This window comes from Benincasa hispida, chromosome 1 (assembly GCF_009727055.1).
Source record: "Benincasa hispida cultivar B227 chromosome 1, ASM972705v1, whole genome shotgun sequence".
Taxonomy (NCBI): domain Eukaryota; kingdom Viridiplantae; phylum Streptophyta; class Magnoliopsida; order Cucurbitales; family Cucurbitaceae; genus Benincasa; species Benincasa hispida.
Genome location: NC_052349.1, coordinates 78,008,228 through 78,020,814, shown reverse-complemented (window position 1 = coordinate 78,020,814; position 12,587 = coordinate 78,008,228). Strand labels below are relative to the sequence as shown.

Sequence of the window (12,587 nt, the reverse complement as noted above, 5' to 3'; positions counted from 1 at the left end):
CAGAAGAAAATGGATTTGAAGAAATGTTGTGTTTTTAAGGTTTTTATGTTTGGTTTCTTCTTGTTTTCCATCAAAGAATTAGAAGCTCATAATCATGTTGGCAAACCCAAATTCTTCAATGTTGTCAACTATGGAGCTATCCCAGATGGCAAAACAGATAATTCTAAAGTAGACTCGTCATTTCGTTGATTATAAATCTTTAATTAGAATATTTTCGTTTGATAATTGTTTCGTTTTTTTTTTAAAGGCATTTTTAGAGGCATGGAATGATGCATGTGAATGGAAGGGGAGGGGAAGGGTATATGTCCCAAAAGGAACATTCAAATTGAGAGCAGTGCTTTTTTTGGGACCATGTGAAGGGCAAATGGCCTTTGTGATAAAGGGCATTCTAAAGGCTCCAACCGACATGTCGTCTCTTTATGCTGACAGTTGGATTAATTTTCGATATGTCGATCGGTTGACTGTTAGTGGAGGTGGTTCATTGGATGGTCAAGGAGCTACGGCTTGGCCAAGAAATGAGTGCAAAAAAAACCCTAATTGCCAATCTCTTCCCACGGTATTTTATTTATTTATTTTTTTAAAATTCCATGTATAAAAGCTTAAATAGTATTCATGAACTAATATCTATCTTTTACTCAGACAATGAAATTTGATTTTATTACAAATTCAAAAGTTCACAACTTGAGATCAATCAATAGCAAGAACAACCATTTCATGATCTTTGGATGTAGCAAGATGAGCATCACCAACATTCGTATCTCCACTCCTGGTGATAGCCCCAACACGGATGGAATAAAAATTGGAAACTCCGATCTCATCGATATCACAAACTCAATCATAGGCACGGGTGACGACTGCATTTCGATGTTGTCCGGAAGCAAGAATATCAACATATCAAACGTCATTTGCGGCCCGGGACATGGGATTAGCATTGGAAGCTTAGGGAAATATGAGAAAGAAGAGGATGTTATGGGGATCACAGTGAAGAATTGTAGTTTTAAGAACACAACTGATGGTGTGAGAATTAAAACATGGGCTACACCTTCAATTGGAAATGCTTACAACATTTACTATGAAGATATATTCATGGATGGAGTTGAAAACCCAATCATCATAGATCAACAATATTGCCCTGTTCCTCCATGCAATCAACATGTAGTAATCATTTATCTACATTGATGTTTTTTTTGTTACGATGTGAGTGACAGTTTTATACGATGATCGATAATTGTTTTTTATTTGTTGGAATATAGGAATCTTCAAGGGTGCAAATAAGCAATGTGACATTCAAAGACATATGGGGTAGTAGCAAATCAGCAAGTGCAGTGACATTGAGATGCAGCAAAAGCAGGCCATGCAAGAACATAGTGCTTGACAATATTAATCTCACAAGCTATCCAAATGTAGGACAACTTTTTTCTTCTTGCTTTCATGCTCATGGCTTCTCTTATGGCAATCAAAACCCTTATCCTTGCTTGTAAAACCCTTCACATAATTCATTTTACTTTCTTTTTATTATCTTTTTCTTCACCTTGTTCCCATGTTAATTTGTTAGAGAAACAACTAGAAATTTTGAATATGTGGTAGAGGATGCAAAATATGACAACTAATTAAGGGAATTTTCAAAAATAGAATAATAAGGGAAACTATTTATATAAAATAGTGCTAGGTCTTTGTAATGATTTTCAAAAAAGATTTCCATTGGTTAAAAGATAATGTATGTTTTTAACTTAATCTATAAGAATGACTAGATTTTCTTTGCAATAATGAAGAATATTTAAACTTTTATTTTAATAGTAAACATCTCCCAACTATACGTTCAGATTGACATATTTATAAATCTGTTTCTTTACTTTTGTCCAAATTTTCAATTTGTATCTTAATCATTACCTTTGAATTTCCTCATTTTGCTTTTGAACTATTTAAGGCATTATTGTCTTGATTATTTTCATCAACTCTTATATTATATTTAACGATATAATCTTAAGTCAATGTGTGTGATATTTCATGGAAATTTTATTTTTCAAGATCAAAACATAATTTAAGAATAACTCAATTGGCGTTGAACATTTATAATTCCCTTTATTAAAAAAAAAAAAAAAATTGACTCCACATTCTTATTTACTATATAATATTATTTTGAAAGAGAAGTCAAATCCTTTTAGTATATAAAAGACCCACCTTGGATTTCATAGACAATCAAAACCAAATCTAATATATATATATTACAAAAAGTAGAGTATAAAAATTTAAGACTTCAAAAAGAAACGAATAGCTATGCTCATTTTGCTTAAAGCTACAATTCCAATTTTACAAATACCCTTCTAAATGTGTTATTGCTTCGAAACTCACCCTGCAATTAAAACTTAAGAAAAAGAGAAGAGAAGAGATGAAAAAACTTGAAAATCTTAAGCACAGATTCTATATTTAATAATAATAATAATAATTTTTTTAAAAAAAAAAAAAAAAAAAACCATGAATAGCAGAAATAAAATGTACAGTTTAAACCTGATAAACCTCAAAAAGCACATCAAACACCAATTAACTCCAGACCTAACTAGTGTCAGAATTATTGAGTCTCCCCTTGCAGAAACGGCATGATTTCTTTCATTTTTTTAACTCTTTAAATTCTATTTCCAAAATAGACCCCTTTTGAAGAAAAAAGGAGCAAGCAGCATAACGGTAAAATAATGGGATGAAAGTAAGCATAATATGGTAAAAACTCCAACAACTCTGTAGATTAACAAAACATTAACTAGTGATTGAAGAAAAACCTAAGGCCTTAGCTCTCAGTGAGGGGAAGGGAAATAAATGTCAAAGATTGAAACTCAGTCAAATGAACTTCAATTGAAGAAGAGTTATGAACAAGTTCAGCCACATAAGCTATAGCCAACTTTTGTGACAAAAAAGTTTCACCAACGCTTCAACAATTCACAAGTTTGTCTGAATTTCATTGTCCAACCAACTACTGTAATGAAAGTTTCACCAACACATGGGACAATTCATACATTGTCTGAAATTTCATCCACCCATATTGGAGAGAGTTTGCTTTTCAAGATGGCTTCATGCTTCCTGGGCGAGTAACTCGGGGCCTAACAGGTGTCTTAGATGGACTTACCCTACAAATTTTCATAAAATGAAACAATGTAAATAAACCAATGCATGAATCAATATTTGAGAACAGTGAGAACTTGACACCATACCTGATTGGCTGAGCACCCAAGATCATTCCACTACAATTGAGTGCTTGAAGAGCAGTCTCTGCCTGCTCACAGAAACAAACAGAACTATTTTTACAAAAATGGAAATAAATGCACCCAAGTATCTTACAAAGCTAGGCAAGTCATCAGGGACAAAGACAAACGCTTATAACTCGTCAATGCAATGTAATGTAAATAGTGAAATGATGGTTTGTCATTCACGTCAGATAGTATGTGTGCATACAAACATCAAACAAACAGACTGATCTCAACAAAGAACCAATTTATGTTATCTTCTAATAAGCTTTCATATCTGATTCTTTGTGATATCGGCATATACACACATCAGAAGGCCCAGTCTACAAATTGTGTAGGGCTGACTCCACTTATGCTTAAGAACATTAACTTGAATGAGAATATGATTTTAGTAACTTAAAAATGTGAGAGTTCACTGGTCTAAGAAATGCAAACGAATTAAGAATGTATCATCAAAAAACATCACAATGTTCAGAGATTTATACTGGTCTTCTTTATCATTACAAACTAGCATAAAGACGAACAAAAAATCAACTTTTATTTCATTTTGAATAAAGGAAAAGCAGAAACACAAAAGATATGTGGCTTCACATAGAGGAAGCAATTCAGAGGACATTACAATGAAATGATAGGACAAAATCACTTTGCTGAATAGAGCTGTTCTTAATCGAGTTTTAGAATAGTACTTAGATTGGTTGTAGCACAAAATCTTTTACTGATGTTTCTTTTCTTCACGATTGAGTCTTATTTGATGTTAAAATTACAGGGATATTGAATGAACAGGGAAAACCCAAGAGAATCATAATTTTGTTAAGATAGATATACCAATTTAAACAGATACATATTGAAAAAGACAGAATTATCTGGAGGTGCACCGAAAAATTTCAGCTTTGACTAAATATTTCAAGATAAAAATGAATATATAAAACCTCGGCTATGTGAAAGGAAAAATGTATAGAAACCTGTTCCGTAGGAAGGCAAAATTGGCTATGTGAGATACGACAGCATGAATTAGAAAGAGCTAGATAAAATCTGTTGCAACTAATCATTATATCTTAAACATATGATTAACTTCGTGCAATGAGAAAAAGCTTACCAGAGCAAATTCAACAAAAGCTATACGAGTCGAATGCAACTGATCACCCAACAACCTCAAACGAGTTACCTAAATTCATAGGAAAGATTTTATTGTCAAAATACTGAGTTAAAAACAGAAAAAATATGACATCAGCTTATAAGTTATATCTTACCTCACCACAAGAAGTTTCAAAGAAACTCTTAACTTCAGCCTGAGATACCTATAAACAAAAAATAAAACAAATTTAATTTAAAATATTTTAAAACCCAGATATCCATACAATTCGAAAGGAAAGCATCTCTCTCTTTTGAAAACTAATTTTCTCCACTACACAGCATATACATATTACTCAAGGCAGCCTATTCGCTAAATGGTGCAGTTGGAACGTAAACAACAAGGGCACAAGTCCGAGCTGGTCATCAAATTCATTGGACAATATCCCATTATTCATAATAGAGAACTGCATCAGCCCAACATTTTTACAGATTTCTTCCTCATGTTTCTAATGCACAATATTCATCTGAAATGCAATGATGGAATACAGAGATCGCTAATAGGGAGTCAAATGGACCGTGTGTGCAAAATAGGAAACTGTAGACCTCAGATTGAAATTGAAGGAGATCAAATGAGGAGTATGGATGCCAAGAAGCATAGTACATGGTATAAAAATTGGAAACATTGTGCCATTGTCCCATCAGATTAAGTATGTTTTATGTAATTGCATAATGTAAGACTTTGTTTTTGTCAATTTTCTCCACAACCACGTTTACTTCTAATCAAAGATAATAATATTTTTTGACAAAAGAGTAAATAGGGAAGAAAATAACGACATAAAAGTAAAACAACGCTAAGAGACCATGTCGCATCTTTCCTCTGAAAAAATTAATTTGCATTCTTGACTTTTTCCAGGAAACAATCAGTAGTAGAATTTTTTAAATTAGAGAAATCCAGGGAAGCAAATCTCCAGTACCAAAGCAGAGATATGAATAAAAAGCAACAGACTTGATCTTTTTAAATGTATATAACAAACAATGTTTCACTGAATTAATTATCATATGCACAAGGCTTGTACGCATCAGTTGCAACAATCCATGGCAGGAAGAATTGATTAAAGAACAAAGATCTCAACTTATGGGGATCCATGTAAGCTCTGGGTCCTTTCTTTTTCACTAATTGTGCTGAATTTCTAAAAGTAATAGACTATTTTTAAAAAGTACAAGCAGATGAAGCATGTGCCTGACATGTTATAAACAGAATGAAACCAAACATTTACAGTGTCTAGTTCTAAAAACTAGACACAATTAACAAAGATGGATAAAATACCAGCAGAAGGACAAGGGGTGATGTTTAAGATATGTGGTTAAACAGCCAAAAGATTATGACTTTAAAGTTGAAGGATGGTTTAGGTGAAGTTAACATATCTATCTATTAAAATAAAATGTGTTTTCTTCACAAACAGTAAATAAAAGGGGAAAAAAAAAAGGAAGGAAAGGGGACTGATATTTAAAGGAGAAGGAGAAAAGTGGAAACATTTTTCTAGACTACATTTTTTCTACTTTGGTGAACAAACTTAACTCCCTTGACGTGCTGCAGAAGAATTTCTAAATTCTCTCCTTCATCCTATTTGATACATTTTGTGTAAGAATAAGAAAGCTGAGAAACGCCAAAGCCACCTTTTCGATCATCGTAGTGCGTCAAAATATGAGAGATTTCAGAAGTTCGGTTTTTATTAGGCTGAGCCATGGACTAGTTAGAATTTATTCAGGAAATTCTTTGTCGCACATGTTTTTAAAGGGAAAACTAAGCTATTGTGGAAAAACACAGTTGAGGTTGGCTTTTGGAAGCTAAGGAGCCCAATGGGAGAGCTATTAAGTTTCTATAGTGGGAAATACAAAGGATAAAAATGAAGTGAAAAAAGTATTATTTCCTTTTCTTCAATGTCACATTGTTCTCTTCCATTTCAAACACATCAAGATTCACACTAATCATGTTCATATGATCCTACTGAAGAAAGCAATAATACCTTCTTATCAATATTTGTGCAGTAGATAGTCCTTGTACACATATCCCATTCATCATTTGACTGTGATAAACGTAAAAGAACAAAAGATCAAATCAGGTTACAAAAGAACCTTTGTGGGGAGTATATAAATGTATCCATATAGACAGAGATAAGGAAACACCATACCTTGGGGAGAAAGGTAGGATTCACAGGAAGAATGGCAGTCTTTGAAGGTAATACCTTAACTGGATAAGACCCAACCACCGTCCCACTGAGGCCTATGGCTGCTCTAGCACTATCTGTTGCCAAAACATTCCAGGTGGCATGTAAGATCAACTTATATACTTCTTTTCAGAAAAATGCTGGGAAAGAACTTCAAGGAGCAAAGATTAACTTACGCTCATTAGCGAACTCCACAAAAGCAAAACGAAGAACTGAATGGGGGTCGCCGCATATTCGGCAATCATTAACCTTCAACAATATAAAATTTACACATAAACAATGACTTCGATTAAGTTTCACAGGCAGAAAGACAATCTAAAGAATGTTCAACAATCTAAACCAAATCACCTCCTCATTCAAGCACAATAAAACCATATTTTCATCTAAATGAAACATGGTTTGGTACAACTTTGTATCTCTAGCCATAAAAGCATGGTCTTTATTTATACACACAAGGACATGCCATACACATCGATAAACAATGCAAAGGTGGATGCTGTATTTATCTAAGAAAAAAGAGCGATCTTTACATTAACCACACAGCCTATGGAAAGGGAATAACTAGGTTTCCGTATCATTGTGTGCAGTAATTGTTATCCATTATACTCATAGTGAAATTGACATGGGCTCATGCTAGCATCTTTTCTTCCCCCATCCGCTATTTAGACATCCTTCAGTGCATGGCTAACAAAAAAAAATGTGCATAGTTTAAATTCTCACTTCTTAAATCTTAAAATTTAAATGAACTGGTGGAAACAAGGAGCATCACTTGTTTTATTTGACTGAAACTTAAATACTTATTAATAAAGCATTTCCCCAGTTGAAATGACAACCAATCCTTGTATTTTCATAAACAACAAAAATTTCTAGATATTTTCCGTGAAAGTGGACTCTAATTTCACATGCGTGGTAGGACATTGAGCTCACATTTAATAATCCTCTTTTCATTATACTTCCAACATGTAAAAGTCATAATTTCTGTGAAAGTGCACATGTGTATCTTCTTTTGAACACCAAAAAATGAAACGGGTCTACCATTAGAAGTATCCACCAGACTGCTTGAACTCCCCTAATGTGGTGAGATGCTACCAAAATAGTTTGATAATTGTGTGCCCAAATAGCGTTCAAGATAATTTTGTTCTCAACATCCTGAAACCTTAAATGTACACTATTTCCAGAAAAGAAAGGAATAATCATGATATCATGTGAAGACATGCACCTACTTCAGAAAAATAGCTCATATCACCCAATGGCCAATATAAAACAAACCAAACCCTGTCTTTTCATTAATAAGATTACCAATAAGAGGATATCTACCGAAAATGTTAGTTGAAAGCCAAAACCTAGTCCTGTAACAACCCACCTTGACATCACCCTTTAACAACATCAATCAATAACATCCACTTAGACATCTCTTATCCCCCACAAAATGACAGTACCCATATCTCCATTGGACCTTAGTAATGTTTGGTTTGCAAGAATGAGAATAGGCATAGGAATGCGAAAGATCTTCAACTGAAAGAGGGAGGACCGAGAAGAACTGAAAAATAAATCCACTGGGAATAAGAATCTCGTAGATAGGCCCATCTAGATCAATATAGTTAGCCAATATATATATATATATATATATATAAAAAAAAAGTTAGCTGAACTGATTTGCTTCAGTGGTGATGGGGCATAACAACACCAATGCATTGAATATTAAGTAACAAATTGGTCGATTTCTTACTTCCCTCTTCCTTTTATTGTAATGTTTTTCCATTTTCATTAATGATAACTGACTTCTATCATTTAAAAAATAAAAATAATAATAAATTTTAAAAAAAATCCTTGTTCCTTTTCATGTGTGTATTATTATTGTTTGTGACAGGGAGAGGGGGAAGGTATAGGAAATTTCTAGGTGAACCATAGTTCATGCTCGTCAAAATACACAGAAAACATATCTTTTCCAAAAAAATGTGAGGTGAAATAATTTCTTAGAATAGAGACTGAGTATACTTACATAACCACAAAACTCCCTGAATACCTTGGCAAGCTCCTCTTCAGAGACCTAGATTTTAGAAACAAGCCTCTCGTTCAAAAATAATCTTGATGTATTATAATAAGAGTCCAAGCTTGTAAAGATATGATACTCACATCCTTATCAATATCAGAGACATAAACGGTCCTCCTTATACTTTCCTCTTGTTGTGCTCTGACAGATCTATTATTATTCAGTCTTCTTCTCCCCTGGTTATTAAAGTCAGGCCTTCTCTGAAAGAGACCGATAAAGAGGGGAGTGTTAACATATAGCATAGAAAAAGTTTAATACCATTCAATTGCAATCATGGTGATTGATTCTTTTTATTTTTTCTTTCCGTCAATTGCATGCAATTGCTATATCTGTGATTCTAGAAATCAAAAGATACGAAATTTTATCCAGTGACAAGATTTTATAAACGCATCTCAACTTTGTGTGGCAGATAAAAACAATTAAGATGCAACACTATATCTAAAGGAGGAAAAGAGAGTGCTACAAGATACAAAAGGAATATTTTATTTTACTACATGCTATCATGTGTCTGTTCATATGTTCTGTATGGCTATATCTTTTGCATTTAACCTCAAGCATGTTAATGGCACTCATATTATAGTTTCAACACAGTCAACAAGTTACAGGAGTTACAAAAATGAACTGTTCTACTTCTTCTTCTTCTTCTTGAAAAGGGAATGAGACCTTTCATTGGTATGATGAAAAGAATCTAACACTCAAAATATAGTAATGTAGAAACTGAAAAAAAAAAGTTTTAACTAAAGGATACAAACTAAATTAGACAAAGAAAATTAAAGCATTCCAATTCTAACAAATGTCTTGAATATAATAATAAGAAAAATCCTTTGAGCGAGAACACCAAGCCACAATTTATCAACAAGCCACAATTTAGACAAGCATGCTCACACTATTTTGGTGCTTACAATTAATAAGGTTAAAAAAAAATTAACAATAAATAATATCAGGATAGAAAGATTGGTGGTTCTGCTCCATTCTTCAAATATTGGTAACAATTATAGAATTGGACAGTGGAGACTAGATTGTCAAACTAATCTCAGTAACTTACATTGCACAAGATGGGCTAATCCTTGTTCAAGGTGCCAAGCACAAACCTTAAGTGAAGATTATCAGTCTTAACTATTAAGAGCCTAATACAAGACGCAATATGAAACAGGGGGTAAGCATCTAATGTAGAGATAAGAACTTAAGGCCACAAATGGGAACATCTTCAATAATTATTATGCACCAATTTCATTTAATTCATGTGTAAAAAAAAATCTCATTGTTTTAGCAAATTAGAAAGGAAATGCTCTTTATTTTAAGACATGAACAGAGTGGATCAGTGACAAACAGAAAATAACATATGTAAATGGATCTCTTGATTATATTCTTCAGAAATTAGGTGAAAAGAAGTAAAAATCATCATATCATCTACAATAATAAAAGACTTGCAGCAACCTAAACAGAAAATGCCAGTTATTACTTCACCAAACAGATCAGAGGTGATTTACAAGATAATCGGAAGGTGGATACAAAAACTTTTTCAATTGAACGACATTCTCCAAAATAGCATTAGAAATGGGAATGTAGGGGAGAATTTGACAAATCATAACAAAAACGGCCAATGTGATAAAAAGACCCAAACCCATAAAATTCTCACAAGGGGTTCTGGACTGAGCTCAGTTGTAATTTGAAGATTATAGAATTCAATGATATGATATTATTACTCAAAATTGCAGTAAAATTCACTTGTTATGGGAAATAACCAATACACAAGGACTGTTAAAATAACTTCAGTGTCAGGGATAGTAAGTAATATTAATAGCATCTAAACAATTCCAGGAACTCACTTTGGAAAAATTCCCATCAGAGGTACCAGTGATGCAGACACCCCAGAGTAAATTTCGTTGTATTAAACATATACACATTAACTTGAAATCAATGAGTCAGAACAAACAGTTCAAGATCAAACAAAAAGTATAACCGAATTCATTTTTGGGAATTAAATTATGAATTAAATGTAGACATCGTCAACAAATTGCAGTGTCAAGGGCATTAAATAATACTAATAGCACACTGATCATTTCCAAGAATTCACTTTTGAAATATTCCCACAATAGTACCACTGGTTCAGACACCCCAGAGTAAATTTCATCACATTAAACATAAACACATTAACTCGGAATCAATCAATACGAACAGACAATCCCAGATCATACACAAAGTCTAATTCAATTAAATTCCAACACTTAAAATATGGATTGAATTTCGACAACCCAAATCTAAATAAGAACAGCGAAAGCAGATCAGATTACAGAATTAAAAGTGGGTGAGAAAAAGGGAAAAAAAAAAAAAAAGGAATACCCTGCGATTATTATCACTGTGCAACAGTTGATCGGCGACCTGAAAGTTCTTGGCGAACGATCGATTATTATTTTGATAATAAAAATGAAAATCTTGGCGATCATGATGAGAGTAAGAGGAAGGAAAAAACTCCTTGGCCAAAGGGTTCAAATTGCTGAACATTTCAGCAAGCTTATGAGCATCAAATTCTGATTTGGTATTCATGGTGGGATCAAAATTCTTGGCAGCCGCTGCCTCACTGGAATCCTCAGCAACCGCGGCCATAGAATCAAAACCCAGGTGACAAAAAACAGAATTGGAAAAAAAAATAATATATTTATATTAAAAAAGTGTATATATGGTATGTATAATATACAAAAGAGAAAAGAGTGAATTAGCAAAGGAAATTAAACTGGAGAAAAAAGGGTGTGTGAGTCCATGTGAAAATTCCCAGCAGTCGGACAAACTGGAATTGGGATTAAGAAGGGAGTCATTTAAGAGAAGAATTGAAGAGACCCCATTTGAGAGAGGCCAGAAATGGGAAGAGAGAAAGTGGAATTAGGGTTCTTGAGGGAATTGATCAGAGAGAGAGAAAGGGAGAGAGAGAGAGAGAGAGAGAGAGAGAGAGAGAGGAATTGGGAATTTGGGTTTGGGTTTGGGTTTGGCCTACTAATACCAAACTCTCATCTCATGGGGTTTATTCCTCACACAGACGAAAAAGAGAGAGTGCGCCTTAAAGTGAGTGAAGATTGTGGGGACGTTTTTTCAGAATAGAAAATCGACAAATAAAAGAAACGTAAATGATGACGTACCCATTTCTTTTTCGTCCGTTACTAACAAAATTTATATAATATATTTATAATATATCATATAAAAAACAACAACAAATTTTCATCTTTGGAGTTGACTTGTTATCTTATCACCTCACAACGGAGATAGTTTTTTTTTTAAATAACAATAAGTCAAGTCGGTGTATCAAATCTCTAACTTTGATGTAGATAATATAAATACGATGTGAGTTAAACTATGTTTTTTAAAATTAGGGATTGTAATAACACCCAAATCTAAAATGTTGATGCTAAGCAAAATATCAAGGTCTTAGTCTTACGACAATGTCGATATATACATTGATAAAATGTTGATGTTGATAAATATTTCTAAAAAAATTAGAAAATGAAAAGCAATTGGATTAAAATATTATTTTGGTATTTATAACTTAAAGATGGTTCAATTTTCAATTTATATCCTTTCAATAAAATCTAAAATTTAGACCGAAAAGTTCATTTTTATCGAAATTAGTTAAATAATAATAATAATTTTCATAAAAAAAACACAATTTATTTCTAGGGTTATTGTATACATGTTAATAGATAATAAGGTGGTTTTGAAAAAATTGATAACAAACTAGTAGTATAGATTAAATTTTAAGATTTATTGAAAGTACAGTAAATAGGATTTGACAAGTTTCAAAGTGTGAACCAAAATTGTATTTCAACTGAAAAATTATTTAAATTAAAATAACTTTTTTTACTTTCTTAAATAAGTTAAAATGTCTCATATTTATATGGGTTGTTTTCAAATATAGAAAAACGAACCAAAATATTTACAAATGTAACAAAATTTCACTTTTTATTTGTAATAGATCACTATAGACTACTACTATCTTTGCCTATC

The 12,587-nt window shown here is 32.7% G+C and overlaps 2 protein-coding genes across 2 annotated transcripts; one reads left to right on the top strand and one right to left on the bottom strand.

The window, feature by feature from the left end:
- The first annotated feature begins 349 nt into the window (after positions 1–349).
- On the top strand, positions 350–1,481 carry LOC120070290 (exopolygalacturonase-like). Its single transcript, XM_039022209.1, has 3 exons — positions 350–556; positions 640–1,155; positions 1,254–1,481. The coding sequence occupies exons 1-3, from the start codon at positions 365–367 to the stop codon at positions 1,479–1,481; spliced, it is 936 nt and encodes a 311-aa protein (XP_038878137.1). The 5' UTR covers positions 350–364.
- A 1,255-nt stretch (positions 1,482–2,736) lies between these two features.
- LOC120073804 (polyadenylate-binding protein-interacting protein 9-like) lies at positions 2,737–11,621 on the bottom strand. Its single transcript, XM_039026657.1, has 10 exons — positions 10,935–11,621; positions 8,675–8,791; positions 8,541–8,588; positions 6,715–6,787; positions 6,503–6,615; positions 6,338–6,397; positions 4,487–4,534; positions 4,333–4,401; positions 3,204–3,265; positions 2,737–3,119 (listed from the first exon to the last, which is right to left on the bottom strand). Exons 1-10 carry the CDS (start codon positions 11,196–11,198, stop codon positions 3,053–3,055), a joined length of 921 nt encoding a protein of 306 aa, XP_038882585.1. The 5' UTR covers positions 11,199–11,621; the 3' UTR covers positions 2,737–3,052.
- Positions 11,622–12,587: the final 966 nt, after the last annotated feature.

Excerpts from the sequence above, each read along its gene's own strand:
- LOC120070290 (XM_039022209.1), top strand. The coding sequence starts at position 365 with ATGGCCTTTGTGATAAAGGGCATTCTAAAGGCTCCAACCGACATGTCG. Across the intron at positions 557-639 it reads ATTGCCAATCTCTTCCCACG|ACAATGAAATTTGATTTTAT; the intron begins GTATTTTATTTA and ends TCTTTTACTCAG. Across the intron at positions 1,156-1,253 it reads TTCCTCCATGCAATCAACAT|GAATCTTCAAGGGTGCAAAT; the intron begins GTAGTAATCATT and ends GTTGGAATATAG.
- LOC120073804 (XM_039026657.1), bottom strand. The coding sequence starts at position 11,198 with ATGGCCGCGGTTGCTGAGGATTCCAGTGAGGCAGCGGCTGCCAAGAAT. Across the intron at positions 6,788-8,540 it reads TCAGGGAGTTTTGTGGTTAT|GTTAATGATTGCCGAATATG; the intron begins GTAAGTATACTC and ends ATATTGTTGAAG. Across the intron at positions 6,616-6,714 it reads TGTGGAGTTCGCTAATGAGC|ATAGTGCTAGAGCAGCCATA; the intron begins GTAAGTTAATCT and ends TTTTGGCAACAG.